Source organism: Cetorhinus maximus, chromosome 15 (genome assembly GCF_964194155.1).
Source record: "Cetorhinus maximus chromosome 15, sCetMax3.hap1.1, whole genome shotgun sequence".
Taxonomy (NCBI): Eukaryota; Metazoa; Chordata; class Chondrichthyes; order Lamniformes; family Cetorhinidae; genus Cetorhinus; species Cetorhinus maximus.
The window spans coordinates 22,276,763-22,294,492 of record NC_135893.1 but is presented as its reverse complement, the minus strand read 5'-3'; the positions used below and the strand labels follow the sequence as shown (position 1 = coordinate 22,294,492).

Sequence of the window (17,730 nt, the reverse complement as noted above, 5' to 3'; positions counted from 1 at the left end):
ATAATTTTGTAAACTTCTATCAAGTCGCCCCTCAATCTCCGTCGCTCTAGTGAGAACAATCCGAGTTTCTCCAACCTCTCCTCATAGCTAATAACCTCCAGACCAGGTAGCATCCTGGTAAACCTCCTCTGCACCCTCTCCAACGCCTCCATATCCTTCTGGTAATGTGGTGACCAGAATTGCATGCAATATTCCAAGTGTGGCCTAACCAAGGTTCTATACAGCTGCAGCATGACTTCCCAGCTTTTATACTCAATGTGGTCTCCTGGGAGAGGCAGAAACAACAGAGAAGAAAAATCTAGGACCAGCGAATAAGGTAAAATCTCCTCAAGCAGTCAAAACTAGCCCAGGAAATGTTTTTAAAAATTCATTCTTGAGATGTAGGCATTGCTGGCAAGGTCAGCATTTGTTGTCCATCCCTAATTGTCCTTGAGAAGGTGGTGGTGAGCCAACTTTTTGAACCACTGCAGTCCATCTGATGTAAGTACACCCATAGTGCTGTTAGGAAGGAAGTTCCAGGTTTTTGACCCAATGACAGTGAGAGGATGGAGATATATTTCCAAGTCAGGTTATGTGTGGCTTGGGAGGGGAATCTGCAGGTGGTAGAGTCAAGCTTCTTGGGGGCTGCTGGAGATGGACTTATCCAGGCTGGTGGAGTGTATTCCATCACACTCCTGACTTGCGCCTTGTAGATGATGGACAGGCTTTGGGGAATCAGGTGGTGAGTTACTCACCACAGAATTCCCAGCCTCTGAATTCAATGATGGTAATGCCTTTGAATGTCAAGGGGACATGATCATGGCCTGGCAATTGTGTGGTGCAAATGTTATGTCAACTCAAGCCTGAATATTGCCCAGGTCTTTCTGCCTGTGGACACAGACTGCTTCAGTATCTGAGGAGTCATGCATGGTACTGAACATTGTGCAATCATCAGCAAACATCCCCACTACTGACTATATGATGGAGGGAAGGTCATTGATGAAGCAGTCAAAGGTGATTGGGCTATGACACTACCCTGAGGGACATCACGCCCTGGGGCTGAGTTGATTGGTCTCCAACAATCACAACCACCTTCCTTTGTGCTTGATATGATTTGAACTTGTGAAGAGTTTTCCTCCTTGATTCCAAATGATTTCAATTTGATGCACTCCTTGATATATCATTCATCAAATGCTGCCTTGATGTCAAGGTCAGTCATTCTCAGCTTGCTTATGGAGTTCAGCTCTTTTGTCCGAGTTTGGACCAAGGCTCTAATGAGGTCTGAAGTGGAGTGGCTCTGGAGGAGCCCAAAATGAGCATCAGTGAGCAGGTTACTGCTGTGCTGCGCAAGTGCCGCTTTACAGCACTGTTGACACCTTCCATCATTTTGCTGGCGATGGAGTGCAGACTGATGGGGTGGTAACTGGCTGGATCAGATTTGTCCTGCTTTTTCTGGACAAGGCACCCTGGGCAATTGTCCACATTGTCGGATTGATGCCAGAGTTGTTGCTGTAGTTGGAACAGCTTGGCTAGAGGCGCGGTTAGCTCACCTGGTTGAAGTGTTATCTATTAAGGCATTCTTTCTAGATGATGCAATCGCTTCCCCAGCGAAGAGCTGGTTGAACTCCCGTGTACAAAGAGTCAGCGTCCAGCACACAAGGCAGTAATGTATTCCAGAGACTCACAACTTTCTGGAGAAAGAAATGTCTAACATGCAGTGTTAGATGGAGTGGGGACAGTAACCGAGGAGATGAGGCGGTTTACAGTTAACAGGGTGGGTGGGGGGGGGGGCATGAAAATAAATTATCGCCAGGTTAGTGGGAACAGGGTGAAGGGAGCAGGTGGTGAGCTTGGAAAGTGCACGAGGGGAGATAGAAGGGAAAGGAGAAACAAGATGTGGGGTTGTGGCTTGCACAAGGGGAACCTGGGGGCAGCTTAGCTCGGTGGGCGGGGGGTGGGGAGGGAGGGAGGGAGGAATTTGGCTGAAAGAGATATCAGTCTCGGTGACTATCGTCTGAGGTTTAATGCCAAGTGGGGGCGGTGGCGCATTTGGAGAACGGGTAAGACAGGCCCTAGAATTCAAAAGCTGCGGATGCTCCCTGTCTATAAAAGTAATCACATAGACAAAGTATTGGGGGGAAATTGGTGTCGCTCGCCCAGCATGAATCAGTCTTCAGCGATGGGAAGAGAAGGAAGGGGGTGAGGTCTCACTCAATGGATCAATCAAACTCTCCTTTCTGTTGCGGGATAGGGGACGGGTGGCCTCATTCCTTTTATCCCCCCCCCACCCCCCACTCTCCTCCCATCTTTTATTTTCTCAATACACATATTTTCCAAACTGCTGGCTTCACGCGGAAGTCTTTGAAATGCGCGCTGGTGCGCTTCATAAACCGAAATAGCGAAAGCCTGGGGGCAGCTAGAGGGAGGCACGTTAGTCAATAAACCGGCGGAATTATCCCCTGATTCGTGAGACCGGCCACTGATCTCATTTTCTGGGAGGGTGAGCATTCTGTTTAACACGTGGAAATGCTGAGCATTTGGAAAGTCGATTCAAACGAGCTCCAATTTATACCCGTACAAGTGGAGAGAATCGGGGGGTGGGGGAGGGGGCATTTAAAACACTTCTGTGCATCAGCGTCGGGCCATTGCAACTTATTTTATTATTTTTTAAAAACAAAAAGCTAAAAGCTACTGCGGATGCTGGAAATCCAAAACAAAAATAGAATTACCTGGAAAAACTCAGCAGGTCTGGCAGCATCGGCGGAGAAGAAATCAGTTAACGTTTCGAGCCCTCATGGCCCTTCGGCAGAACCGAAGCACAGTTAGGAGAAGGGAGAAATACAAACTGGTTCAAGGTGGGGGTGGGGGGGGAAGAGAGACGTTGAGGGTGTGGTGATTGTGGAGATAAGCAGTGATAGGAACAATCAAAAGACGTCACAGACAAAAGGGTCAAAGAGGTGTTGAAGGTGGTGATATTTGTCTAAGAAAAGTGCTAATCAAGAATGGGAGACAGGACACTCAAAGTACAGCTCTAGTGGGGGTGGGGTGGACAGACCAACAAGGTTTTAGTTTTAGATTTAAAAATAATAGCCCACGCAGAAGATGCAACACCTGCCCCTTCACTTCCTCTCTCCTCACCGTCCAAGGGCCCAAACACTCCTTTCAAGTGAAGCAGCATTTCACTTGCATTTCCCCTAACTTAGTCTACTGCATTCGTTGCTCCCAATGCGGTCTCCTCTACATTGGAGAGACCAAACGCAAACTGGGTGACCGCTTTGCGGAACACCTGCGGTCTGTCCGCAAGAAAGACCCAAACCTCCCTGTCGCTTGCCATTTTAACACTCCACCCTGCTCTCTTGCCCACATGTCTGTCCTTGGCTTGCTGCATTGTTCCAGTGAAGCCCAACGCAAACTGGAGGAACAGCACCTCATCTTCCGACTGGGCACTTTACAGCCTTCCGGGCTGAATGTTGAATTCAACAACTTTAGATCTTAGACTCCCCCTCCCCCCATCCCCACCCCGTTTCTCCACCCCCCTTTTTTTCAATAATTTATGTAGATTCTTCTTTCCCCACTTACTTCCATTATTTTTAAATCTAAAACTAAAACCTTGTTGGTCTGTCCACCCCACCCCCACTAGAGCTGTACTTTGAATATCCTGTCTCCCATTCTTGATTAGCACTTTTCTTAGACAAATATCACCACCTTCAACACCTCTTTGACCCTTTTGTCTGTGACGTCTTTTGATTGTCTGTTCCTATCACTGCTTATCTCCACAATCACCACACCCTCAACTTCTCTCTCCCCCCCCCCCCCCCCCAACCACCTTGAACCAGTTTGTATTTCTCCCTTCTCCTAACTATGCTTCAGTTCTGCCGAAGGGCCATGAGGGCTCGAAACGTTAACTGATTTCTTCTCCACCAATGCTGCCAGACCTGCTGAGTTTTTCCAGGTAATTCTATTTTTGTTTATTATTTTTTGGACGCGATCCAGCTACAGGGGAGGTAGAGAAAGTCTCCCTCCCTTCGTGTCTGTTGAGGTTTCTGTTGAATTGCTGCATTTGTTCCTCCAGTTGACTTGGGGCAGAGGTTAAGTTGGTTTCATTCCTCTTCTTGCCCTTGGTAATCAATAATTGGGGCTTCGCCCCCTCAGGTCTTTCAGTGGGTTAATTGTCACAAACCAATTTCCACTTCTACTTGTGATTTTTTTTTAACACGTGCCCATAGAAAAGCAGCCAGTTCCCCCAGTGCCCACTTCTGTCGCGTAGCAAGACCCTCAGGATTAAGGGGTTTGGTTTAGCTGCTTATTCAAGGAAATCTTTCAGGATGGATGTACCTCATTAATAGCATCTATTCTTTCTCTCTCTCCAATCTAGCTACATTATATATATATATGGCAAGTAGAACTGAATTTGAAGGAATTACACTGGATATCTGAATTTCAGTGTGTTTCACACATCGCCGCTCACACACTGGGTGGGCTGTAGTATTTTGTGTGTTTTCTGTGCTACAACTATCACTTCTCTAACCACATTTACGAGCCGCAGTTGCCATTGGAAAGCAAACGCCGTGTGCAGCTCCGGGTGCCACCTTGGCTGGCCGATCTGCTGTCTGACTGCTACAGCACCCACTCCTCGGCTCCGCAACTCCTGCCCGATGGGACAGGCGGGTCGCCCCATCTGATTCCGTGGTCGCTGCTTTCGCCGTCTTCACTCACCTCCTCCACATGGATAGGGGGCTGTCCGCCGAGGGGAGCGGCACGGAGCTGGGGGAGCGGGCAGCTCAGGAGGGCAGTGAATGGGTCGCTGCCTTCCTCTGTCTCATCATCATATTGACCACGGCCGGCAATGTTCTGCTGATTTTGTTGATTTTCACGCAGCGCTCTCTGCGCAACACTTCCAATTACTTCCTGGTCTCCCTCTTCATGTCTGATCTGATGGTGGGTCTGGTTGTGATGCCCCCGGCTATGCTGAACGAATTGTACGGAAGATGGGTGCTGGAGACGGAGTTCTGCTCCATCTGGTACTCCTTTGATGTGATGTGCTGTAGCGCTTCCATCCTCAACCTGTGTGTGATCAGCCTGGACAGATACTTCCTCATCACCTCCCCCCTGAAATACAAACTGCGGATGACTCCGTGTCGAGCTCTGCTTCTCATCTCCACCACCTGGACCCTGGTCGCCTTGGCTTCATTCTTGCCCATTGAGCTGGGCTGGCACGAGGTGGACTTTGAGGTTCAGACGCTCAACTCCACCCTGGACAGGGAGGTGGAGGCGGCTCAGTGCCGGCTCTTGGTCAGCCTGCCCTACGCTCTCATAGCCTCGTCTCTCACCTTCTTCCTGCCGTCTGTCGCCATCTCCTTCACCTACTGCCGGATCCTGCTGGCCGCCAGGAAGCAAGCGGTGCAAGTGGCCTCCTTGACCACTAATGTGGCCACTACTTCTGATGACCCTGTGCAGGTAATGGAGTCTCTTTGAACAATTCGTAAATGCCATTTAGTTTGTCTGAAGCCGGAAGGTTGCCCTCAGCATGAGGTGCCCGGGAGAGCCGGGAGCAGATGGAGATGGTAGGGAGCCGGGCACGGGCCACCTCCCCATACAGTGTTTAATCGGTTTAGACAGGGCTTCCAACTCTCCTAAATCAATGATCCCAATGCCGGCCTATTAGATCAAATCCAGTCTCCCGTTTCACTGCAGATGATGGAGCTTCAGTTTATTGTTTAATCCACAGCCAACAGCTGAACCCAGAGGAGGACAGTGCTGGGAATTTGGTGATGGGGGTGGTGGGGGGGTTGGAATGTTACTCTTCGGACGTTGCAATCGGTTTTAGACCAAATAACAGGAGCTCGGCACTGACCGCCAGCGCCAACCCGGAGCGAGTGTTTCAGTTTCAGCACCTGAGACAGCGACCCGATCCCGCCCTTTCGATCAGCCTCTTCGGTGCCGTCCAGCTCGCCCAGCGGGGACTAGGGGAGGAATTAGCTGCGGGCCGGGGATCCCCTTCATCGGTCACTCTCAGGACGGTCACTCACGGGCCGTCACTCTCAGCACCAGCCACTCTCAGCACCGGTCACTCTCAGGAGAGTCACTCAGCACCATTCACTCTCAGCACCGGTCACTCTCAGGAGAGTCACTCAGCACCAGTCACTCTCAGCACCAGTCACTCTCAGGAGATTCTTTCAGCTCCTGTCAGTCTCAGCACTCTCAGAAGAGTCACTCTCAGCAGCGGTCACTCTCAGTTCCGGTCACTCCCAGGATGGTGACTCTCAGAAAAGTCACACAGCACCGGTCACTCTCAGCAGTCACTCTCAGCACCAGTCACTCTCAGCATCGGTCACTCTCAGGACGGTCACTCTCAGGACGGTCACTCCCAGGATGGTGACTCTCAGCAGAGTCACTCAGCACAGGTCACTCCCAGCACCAGTCACTCTCAGCACTGATCACTCAGCACCGGTCACTCCCAGGATGGTGACTCTCAGCAGAGTCACCCTCAGCAATGGTCACTCTCAGTAGCGGTCATTCTCAGCAATGTTCACCCTCAGCAATGGTCACCCTCAGCAATGGTCACCCTCAGGACGGTCCCTCTCAGCAGTGGTCACTCTGTACTTGGGAAGATGTTTTGCGTCCACAATTAAGTCTGACAACACACCCTTCAAACAGATTGAGCGAAAATGTTTGAAAGTCCGATGTTTGTAATTTTTCATTTATCAATTCCTGAAGGCAATATTTAATTTTTTTAAAACTCCAAAGTAGTGTAAAGTTACAGAACCAACCAAACCACCTCGACTCCAGGTAAATGACTGCATCAAAGCTCTAGAACTGAGAATAGCAGAGAGAACCTGTAAATTGTTAATGGTTGCTTTATTTACCGACGTCCTTGCTAGGATTCCACCTGGCAATGCCCATGGTCCAAAGCATTTCTCGCTCAGGTTCTGCCGCTGTTTTTACTTCCAGGTTCGGGGAGCCCAGAATCTATCAGCGAGAACCAGCGATAGTCGAAAATTTACAACCAAACACAGTAAGAGGGCTTTGAAGGCCAGCCTGACGCTGGGAATTTTACTGGGGATGTTCTTTGTGACCTGGCTGCCGTTCTTTGTGGCCAATGTTACCCAGGTGAGCATGTTTCCGAGAGGAGGACTCAGTGTCCTGCGATCTCTCCACACTGAGATAACCGAGGCGGGAAGCTTCGTTTCAAAGTTGCCCTGTGGCCTCTTTAACCATTTGGTGTCCACGCCGCTCCATTCAATGACCCCCCTCACGATGATGGATGGAAGGGGAAGGATTCTAAATTAAAACGGTTGGACCCATCCGAATCCCGTTCCTAACAAGTGCGGGTCCAGCGTACAGCACTGGTCAGGGTCAAATTCAGTACGAGTCCTCAACAAGAAACTCGACTGACCCGTCAACCAGTCACTCTGGGAGGGGTGGATGAAGGGAAGGCCTTTACATTAGCCTGCGTTGGGATTCATTTATACTAAACGGGGATCACAAATGTCAGTGAATGACCAGTTGCCCTCTGTATGTCTGCCAGTCTTTGTGTGTGTGTTTCCATCTTGCTGTCAGTCCTTGTGTTTTTGTGTTGTGTGAGTGCCTACTTCAGTCTCCATCTCCCTCTCGCTCTGCATCGGTCTCAGTCTCCATCTCTCTTTCCCTGGCTTCCTCTCATGCATGTAAAACATATTTTCGCTATGGTTGGCGTTGCTAAGAACAAGGCGAGGCTCGTGACCCATGGATGCTGGATCCTCGGTACACTGAGCGAGTGCCCAGTCTTCGCAAAAGCCGCATGTCAAATCACGATCATCGTTTCTGCCTGAAAATACTAAACAGGATCCCCAGGGCTCCAGCTCCTCGCTGAGAAGGTTTCCTGAAAGGAGGTTTCTAAACGATTTAGAGGTGCTAGCTCGGAAAAAAAACACTCATTCTCCGATATCCGGAGAGCTCGCTGACTGTGATCTGCTCTCGGAGATACCCAGACCTGGACCTTAACAAGCAGCTCATTTCCATTGCTTTATTTACCTGATGGTTCAGGGAAGTTTACCTATTCTAATGATTTTTGTTTGTTGGTCTATCCAAGGTTGGGTTTTACGAATTTGGAATCACTGTACATTGTCATTTCGAGATCCCATTTTTCTCTCAGGGTCATGAGCCGAATCACTGAAGCTGCTTTACTTACACAGCAGGGCTGGCAGCATCTGTGGAGGGAGAAACAGAGTTAACGATTCGAGTCCGTATGACTCTTCAGAGCTCTGAAGCAGAGCCGTGCAGACTCCAAACGTTAACTCTGTTTCTCTCTCCACAGACGCTGCCAGTCCTGCTGAGTTTTTTCAGCATTTTCTGTTTTTGCTTCAGATTTCCAGCATCCCCAGTATTTTGCTTTTATCTTACTGCTTTATTTACTGTTGTGTTTTACCATTATTTAACAATGTGCCTCTTGCCCGCAGGCGGTTTGTGACTGTGTCCCGGCCCTGCTCTTTGATGTACTGACCTGGCTCGGCTACTGTAACAGCACCATGAACCCTATCATCTACCCTCTCTTCATGCGGGATTTCAAACGGGCCATGGCCAAGTACCTGCCATGCTGCCGGCGATGGTGGGAGCGGCGGCCGAGTGTCGTGTCTTTCTCCATGAGGAACTCCAACAGCGCCCCTCGGTTGGCGCTGTCCCTCAAAAATATGTTGGCTCTGCGGCCAGACACAGACTCTGCTGAGTCTGTTATCCAGGTGAACGGCCACATCCTCCTCCCAGCCGGCAAGGAACACAAGGTGACCGAGGACAAGCAATTGGAAGCCACGGGGGCGGATTCATTGCATCTCTTTGAGCTGGAGCAGACTGATCAGGAATTCCAGGTAAACCAGCTGAACACACCAATGGACTAGAGATATCGCCTTCCAAGGGTAGAGTCAGATATCACATAATGGATTGTACACCGGTGTCCTTCATGGGCAAGTAATAGGCCGCCTGGCAATGCAGTCAGCGGATCCTACAATGAACTCGAGGCAGCGGCCCTTCAATACTCCCCTTTGGTCTAGATCCAAGGCAACACATGGACTACAATGGTATCCAAATAGGCTGAAGAGACTGCACCACCCCGCCATGGACTGGACAGACAGTGCACCCCCCACCACCCTCCCGACATGGACTGGAGAGCCAGTGCCCAACCCCTTCATGGCTGGAGAGACTGCTCCCTCCAATGGGCTGGAGACAGTGTTTCCTAGTGAGCAGGAGAGACAGTATGCCCCCCACCCCCAATGGGCTGGAGAGGCAGTACCCTCCGCATAATGGGCTGGAGAGAGTGACCACACCCCCCCCCCCCCCCCCCCCCGCAATGGGCAGGAGAGACAGTACCCCCCAAAGGGCAGGAGAGGCAGTAGCCCCCACCTCCCAATGGGCTGGAGAGTGCCTCCCAGTGAGGAGAAACAGTACCCCCACACAATGGGCAGGAGAGACAATAACCCCCAAAGGGCAGGAGAGATAGTACCCCCTCCCCAATGGGCAAGAGAGACAGTACTCCCTCCCCAATGGTCAGGAGAGACAGTACTCCCTCCCCAGTGGGCAGGAGAGACAGTACTCCCTCCCCAGTGGGCAGGAGAGACAGTACTCCCTCCCCAAAGGGCAGGAGAGTCACTATCCCCTCCCCAATGGGCAGGGGAGACAATACCACCTCCCCAATGGGCAGGAGAGACAATACCACCTCCCCAATGGGCAGGAGAGACAATACCCCTCCCCAACGGGCAGGACAGACAGTACTCCCTCCCCAATGGGCAGGAGAGACAGTACTCCCTCCCCAATGGGCAAGAGAGACACTACCCCCTCCCCAATGGGCAGGAGAGACATTACTCCTCCCCAATGGGCAAGAGAGACAGTACTCCCTCTCCAATGGGCAAGAGAGACAGTACTCCCTCTCCAAAGGGCAAGAGAGACAGTACTCCCTCTCCAATGGGCAAGAGAGACAGTACTCGCTCTCCAATGGGCAAGAGAGACACTAGCCCCTCCCCAATGGGCAGGAGAGACAATACCCCTCCCCAATGGGCAAGAGAGACAGAACTCCCTCTCCAATGGGCAAGTGAGACAGTACTCCCTCTCCAATGGGCAAGAGAGACACTACCCCCTCCCCAATGGGCAGGAGAGACAATACCCCTCCCCAATGGGCAAGAGAGACAGTACCACCTCCCCAATGGGCAAGAGAGACAGTACTCCCTTCCCAATGGGCTGGAGGGACAGTACCCCCTCCCCAAAGGGCAGGAGATAGAGTAACACCCAAAGGGCAGGAGAGACAGTACCCCTCCCCCCCCCAATGGGCAGGAGAGTGCCTCCCAATGAGTAGAGACAGTACCCCCCATAATGGGCAGGAGAGACAGTGCCCACCCGCCTCTCCCAATGGCCTGGAGAGGCAGTACCGTCCCCATAATGGGCTGGAGAGAGTGTCCCCCCAGTGAGCAGGAGAGACAATACCCCCACAATGGGTTGGATAAACAGTGCCCACTCTCCCATGGGCTGCAGGGACAATCCTCACCTCCCCCCCGCCCCTTCCCAAAGCCCCAATGGCTGGAGAGGCTGATCGACTGATCAGGGAATCCCGAAAATTGGGCCAGCCAATCTCAGTTGCATACCTAGCACAAAATACTGCAAGTGTTTGTGTGAAGGGCAATCATGAATTCCTCAGATCTCCCGGAACACTTTTTTTTCGAAGGAAACAAAATCCTTGTGTAAAAACCACAGGAATAAAATGCAACCAGCGGAACTTGAAGTAAACAGAAAAGACCGAAAACACACAGCAAGTCTGAGCGATACAAGGCAGATTACTATTTGGGCTTTAACCCTTCACCAGATCTGATTTCTGCTGGACTGTGGGACACAAGCTCAGTCCATCATAATCTGACGCGAATATTTTTCTGAGTGAATTCTCTGCTTTTCATGGCGGTTTCTAACATTTCACTTTCTTTAGTTGTTGAAGTCCCAGAATCTCAGTTGGGTTCGTTTTGGATGTATTAATAACTCATGTTGACGGTTCAAACCAGAGCCTTGACGTTGCCGTCAGCGATGGTGCCAAATGTTTAACACAATCACATGACCAGTCTTTTGTCTGACATTTTAACAGAGATTTTAAAATAGTTTACAAAAGGTTTACAAAAGCTGAGGAACACCGGACGGAAATTTTGAAGAGTCATTTATAAGTTCAGAAAAGACAATGGAGTAGCAGCAGAAGAAGTCATGTTAATGATGATTGTGATAAACAAAACAGGTAAAACCCGTTTCTAAAGGGCACTCTGCCGCTGTCATTTGGTAACTCCAACGATCCACCATTAAACCCGCGGGTAGGGAAAGTACACCTTCCCTGGGTGGGGGTGCTGAGAAGGGGCCAGTGGGTAGAAAGTGCCCTTTTCTGGTATATTTCCTGCATTGTCCGCACTTATTCATTCCTGATACTGCATATTAAGTGAGTATAGCCCCGACAGAATGTACACGACTGGGAGAATATACCCCACTGAATTTGTTCCAGAGCTGATCCAACTACAATGGTAAATCGTATACATCACAGTAAAGTTAACATGGTTTCTTCTGCTGCTACTCCATTGTCTTTTCTGAACTTATAAATTCACAATTTCCGTCCGGTGTTCCTCGGCTTTTTTTAAACCCACCTATTTTAAAATCTCCGTGAAAATGTCAGACCAAAGACTGGTCATATGATTGTGTTAAACATTTGGCACCATCGCCGACGGCAACGTTAAGGCTCTGGTTGCAAAACGAATGGCTGATACTGTAAAACCTACCTTCTCATTGCAGCAATTGCCAGTCACTCAGTCTTAACCATCTCCATCACTCTGACCTCATCTTATTTGCTTTCCTGTGCTTCTGAAGCCATATGTGATGCCTTTCTGTGAATCTTATAAGGGAGGAAGAGATGGTTCAATCAAGTTTATAAATTGAAACATCTCAGATTTGAGGAACAAAGCTGCAGCATAATTTCTCTTTATAATTTTGCAATCTAATTCTCTCTTTCCCTTTGTGCTTCATCATATTAGAATTGTTCTTAACCTTCATTAATGTGGAACTGTTCAAAATTAAAAGTGAATTAATGAGCTCACTGGCCAATGATCCACGATTTCCTTTGAAAAAATTATTAAAGGAGGCCTCAGCATTTTATGGAGGCCTGGGCCAAAGCCATTAATCCGATGCCAGTTTGGAGCAGTAGGTGGAGAAACATCAATTTATGAATCAGAAATCATTCATAATTATCCAGCTATATAGTGCAGGTTGGTGAAGACTTTTCACACTTGAGATGAACAGCACTACACAACAGGTCGTACATCAGTCTCATCAATGCATCGTAAAATACTCACACACCTCATCAAGCACTGCTTTAGGAAATCATGGCAAGGATTTGCACTGATTTCATCCTGGCTGTGCTGTAGAGATTGAAGTCTGTGTAACACTGGGGGCAGCAGGGGCTGCGGTAGAGACTTCACACGATTGCCAGGCTCATGTGAAACAAACTGCTTCGAATAAAGGTGCAAAGCACCTGCTGAAGGTCAAACCAACCATAAAAATAGTTTGAAACTCTGCCTCAATATTAATACAAGTGATCTGAGAGATCTTAGTGTGCATTGTTGATAACTTTTACTTCCAAATCAAAAACCAAAACATTTATTTTGCCACCTTTTGCAAATCAACAGTTTTGCTGATATTATATTCCCCTGTCCTTTCCACTTACTGAATGTAGTCTGCTGTCCTCTTTCTTGCAGATATATCTCATCACAATCTGCAGTCCATTTTCAGTCTCACTGATAGCAGTGAGACCCAACTACTATTTACGGTCCACTGTCTTGTCCTCCCCTCCTTACTAGCTTTTTGTGCTTTGTCAAACTGATACAAAAAGTTAATTGTTAATTCTCACTGATATTGTTTGCCGTCCTATCAGCTTCAATGTTACCAAACATGTTTCGTAAACAGGAACTCCGCACTTTCAAGCCAGAAATTTTTGATGTTGAATGATCTATTGGACCCAGCACCTCCATTCCCCTTCTGAAAATACCAATTCATGGTGTATCGGTTCACAGATGTTAGCTGGTTCCTTATCCCAGTGGTCATTCCTCAGAGAAATGTAGACAGTATCAGAACAGAATATTTAAACAGGGGTGTATTAAAGTCAGGATCAATCCAGTTAACTCCTGACATCCACAGACAGGGATATTTCCCTACACAACTGCAGCTATTACACTTCTTCCAATAATTGATGTGAAGCCCTTTGGGATATGGTAAGCTATCATAGAAATGCAATTTCCATCAGAGGTTGCTGGTGGGTGTTTTGGAACCCTGCCTGATTCCCTGCCAACGTTCTTACCCAGGACACCAACACCAATTGTAGAATTCCAGCTGAGACTAGCTAACTCAGCGCAGATCAGGGATCAAAGTGACTCTGTAACCTAGCTAGAATCAGCAGAAAAGGAAAGAAAGCATGGGATGAGAGAGAATCCAGTGATCCCTTTTTCTTCACAGTTCACTTCTAACAGAGTGATGTTATAAAGCTCTTTATTGAATATTACTTCAGGTCAATATTAAATTATATTAGTTAATTACCGCTAAGATTTTCACAGAATAGAAGCAACAGTCACTGGTCCAATTTCTTCTTACAACAAACATGATGCGTGCAGCAGCTCCTCATTCTCAGACTCATTTTCTCAGATTTTCAAAAGTGTCCATCCATTATGTTTGAATTTGAATACATTTGGTGAAAATATTTGCCATCAGACCCGGTGCTGTTAGGTCATTTGCAATTTGTAGTTAACTCTCTTTGTCTTTGGAGAACTCAGAGGCTATATTAACCCCATGAGCAGCAGTTTTGTCTTTATCAGAAGAAAATATGGATTGCACTGCTGGTGATGTATCTTCTGTATGAGAGAAGTGCTGATTTGCTTTTCTCCAAATGATCATCCCCTGATAAAGAATCAGGGCTGAGCATTGGCCGCTTGTGACTTGTTCTTTCCAGCAGAACTTATTTCTGTGTTGGCTATAGTTGCTTCTCCTCCTTCCTTTGCACACTTCTTACCCATGTCAAAAATGGGGCCAATATTCCACGTGTCCTCTAAGCGACATTCCTTGGTTTTTACACCCACAGTTTTTAATATTGTGTCCATTTGCTTCATGTAATCTAAATGTCCATTTACCTGCAAAACAAAAGGATTACTTTTTTCACAGATGAAACAGTTATGTTTGTGCACTGTATCAAATACAGTAAGTATACTCACTCTGTACAGTGGACCATGCACCACTTATTTAAGTCGAGAGAGTTTAGGTGTAGGGTGGTACAGCCACAATTTAGGGATCCCCACCAATGTGCAGGGGGTACTGGTAAAATTTAAAATCAGACAGCTTACCAGCACAGAACACTAAGCCTAGCTGTGTTTTCACAGCGCAGACTACCTTCTGTCAGTCCAATCAACCTGCAGGGTTACCTGGAGGTGAATGGGAAGAATTCCAACACTCCTGTGACAGGTCCAAGTTTTCAGGTTCCATTAATGAACCAGGCTGTTCAATCATCTACAGTGATCTGGAGCACTGCATTCAGAGGGTTGACTTCATTTTGAACATTCACCTGTGCCGTGCCATCTTGAAACCTTGTTTCATGTTGATCCTAAAGAGACCCTGCTTGTCTCCTCCTGTCCCAGGAAGGTAGTATTATCATATATTTGGGTACATCTGCATTATCATACGGAGCCATTTAAATAAAATCAATAATTCATTGTTGGTTCAAGAACAGTTGAAAAATTGACACCTGCTTGTGGGCACATTCCAAGGGAATCTGCTTGGAGGTTACATCAGCTTTAATATGACCAAATCACTGTTTAGCTGGAAGTTATACAACACTCCCTGGAAAAGCCTACAAATAATTGCTATGAGAAATAAATATTAGAGATTTAATGAGGTACAATCATCTAGTGTCCTTATTCTTTTTTCTGTCTCCCTTTCTCTCCTTGCATCCTGAAGCACAGTCTAATCCTGGGACTGTCCTCCTTTTCAAAAACATTGACTTACCCTGGGATATGGTTCTAGAGCACCAGTGGGGCTCAGGTACCTCGTTTATGTAGCCAACTTACAGATGTGAGTCTAGATATTGAGTGCCTGCAGATATTCAACTATAGAAGCATCACAGTCCACTACAGCAGGGAATGAATTTCTTCACTGAGTCACCTGGGGAGCATCCTAATTGTTCCTCTTTGTGTTATGCTTTAAAATAAAACAATTTTCTCTTTTAGTGGCTGTTGACCAGAATGACTCCGCCGGTGCTGACCGTGCAGTAACAGCGTATATTTATTATAGTCATGGTGGCTTGAGGCTGAATTCCTGTGTCTGGTTAATTGACCCACACTACAATATTCAAGACTGTTAAGGCCAAAGCCTGATGTGTGTGCTTCAAAACACAAGCAAGTTCTTAAAAAATTATGCTCTGGGTTTATGTAAAAACAACTTGAACTTGCGTTTATAAAGTACCAACAATGCAGAAAAACTCTTCACACAGGAGAACAAATACCTTTTAATGAAGAGTTGAGAGGGGTGACCAAATGAGGCGTTGTCAAATGAAGATGGCTTTTAAAGGCAGAGAGAAATACAGGGACTTAAGGAAATAAGAGGTGGATTTTATGGAGGTATACAAGCACTTATATTAGAAATTGATTCTGTTGAGCGCACAGCATTTTGCCCAAGGTCAGAGTTGCATTACTGATTTAAACTGTTAGTAACAGATGATTCAACAAAATACTTGTGTCAGTGTTGAGTCACCAGTTCTGCTGTATGACATTAAATAGTGGCCTCTTTCAAGTTGTAATTAAATGTAGCATAGAATATAAAAATCATTTTAACTGGAGCATGGTGCTACCTGCTGTCTGACTCCATGCAGAGATAATGGAACAAGTTCTTCAGCAGTGCTGGTCCAGACACACACATCCCTAAGGAAATCCTGAAGGAAGAGCCGATGAGACACAAATTTCAATCAGTCGCCTGCCAATTTTTCTAGTATCTCGAAAGCTATGGGCATTTCAAAACTTTGTACAGTTAGTGAAGTTGTGCAAAAGGAAATAATGCTGGAAACAGTGTGTGCATTGCACGGTAAGGTAAGATAGAGTGGTAAACACAACTTTTTAAAACAATACCTAAACATTAAGTCCAGTATTTTAAACTGCCAATGTCAAGCTGTACATGTTTCATTCAAATACTACACTCCAGAAAAAGCTATGTACAAATATATCTGACACACCCTTTACGAATGAAGGTGTCCAAAGAATGTTATTTCATTACATAAATGGTTATGACGTTCAAAATACACACTATTGCTTAAATCTTTGGCAAGTTGTGGTAATTACATAAATGTGACATCAAGTGCCTGTAAACATCTGACAAACATTTTCTAATATATTAGTGAACCTGCTGAATTGTTTTGCTGGAGGGCTGACTTGGGCCACAGCTGATGGGGGATACTGCACTAATCTCTATCAGATCTACAAACAAAAGAAGCTAGAACAGTCTGCCTGGGAATCAGATGGAGATCATAGGGATACATACAGACTGAGATGATCAAATATCCTGCTTCTGGCACTGTATGAAGGGATTGCTGCCTGGGGAGGGTAAGAGGCCAAAATTGAAGAGTCCAAATGTGCGAGAATGAATATTCAGGAAATATTCAGACACAACTTCCTCAGGATATTAAATGAATGGGTTAGTCTGCATGAAAGGGTTGATTGTCTATGCTGTTTGGAACAGATTAAATGGGTCAATAGTATCCATGATAAAGCAGCTTCTGCTTAGGCTGGAGAAAGAGGCTAAATTGGTGCAGTAGAGCACAAAATAGCATAGGTTACACGTGGGCTGTGGTAGGAAATTAAATGAGTGGGGTAGAGTCCATGATCAGATGGATTGTACTTGGGCTGTGAAAAAAGCAAGTCAGGTGGGCCCAATGGACTTTTCTCAGCAAGAATGTGTTCTATAAATTAGTTTTATAGGAAAGCACTAAAGATTGCCACAGGGACTGAGAGAATATGATGACAGTTTCAGTGATGCATGCAGACAAGCTGTTCCATACACAGACTGAATCCTATTTCCCCAAGCTGCTACATTCATTTCATTAACTAATTATTTTGCTTGCAAAACAAACTAGATGTAAAGTGCTTAAACCTTCCCTGTGTGTCTAAAAATATTTCCTAGATTAAATATGATTACCATAAATTAATGCAACTACTCACAAATATCTCATGCCAAGCTACACCAAGGTTCATATGACTCAAGTGATTATGAGAAAGAACAATGTGGTTTTGTTGCTGTTCACTGACAGATTAAGACAATGTGGTTTTGTTGCTGTTCACTGACAGATTAAGTGGCCAGCAGCAAATGGTGAATGTTTTACTCACTCCATCACTTTCTGAAAACCAAAACGTTGAAGTCTTTTGATTTCTATTTTCAATCTTTGTACTTCTCTCTAGTTCTTTCCTGGAGCTATCAATTGTTGCCATGGTACAAAGAGACAGAAACTAGCCGAATCCTTCAAGTGGCCATTTCTCATGCATGAGTGAGACACTCTTGCCAACTTAATGACCCAGCCTGATCTTTTATGAATCTATTGTCCATGATGGAATAAATGGCAAGGAACTTTTAGGGTTGAAATCAGTATATTTGGCTGTTAAAATTAAGAATGATTGTTGCTTTAGGAGCTCAGGTTAATTTGAGACCGAGTCAGAACTGTGATATTCTTCTGGCACAGATTTC

The 17,730-nt window shown here is 46.6% G+C and overlaps 2 protein-coding genes across 7 annotated transcripts in view; one reads left to right on the top strand and one right to left on the bottom strand.

Annotated features, from left to right (window-relative positions):
• The first annotated feature begins 4,704 nt into the window (after window positions 1-4,704).
• On the top strand, window positions 4,705-8,852 carry htr6 (5-hydroxytryptamine (serotonin) receptor 6). The gene is made up of 3 exons (XM_078559210.1): window positions 4,705-5,436; window positions 6,931-7,089; window positions 8,418-8,852. The coding sequence occupies exons 1-3, from the start codon at window positions 4,705-4,707 to the stop codon at window positions 8,850-8,852; spliced, it is 1,326 nt and encodes a 441-aa protein (XP_078415336.1).
• A 4,637-nt stretch (window positions 8,853-13,489) lies between these two features.
• The window catches only part of tmco4 (transmembrane and coiled-coil domains 4), a 90,464-nt gene continuing 86,223 nt past the window's right edge, over window positions 13,490-17,730 (bottom strand). For 4 of the 6 annotated variants that reach the window (XM_078558048.1, XM_078558050.1, XM_078558047.1 and 1 more), the window contains 2 exons: window positions 15,851-15,931; window positions 13,490-14,141 (listed from right to left, as the gene is read on the bottom strand). In XM_078558048.1, coding sequence (XP_078414174.1) covers window positions 13,923-14,141; window positions 15,851-15,931 — 300 coding nt within the window. In that variant the 3' untranslated portion in view covers window positions 13,490-13,922. The remainder of the gene's footprint in view (window positions 14,142-15,850; window positions 15,932-17,730) is intronic. The other 2 variants (XM_078558052.1, XM_078558051.1) reach the window with 1 other exon arrangement.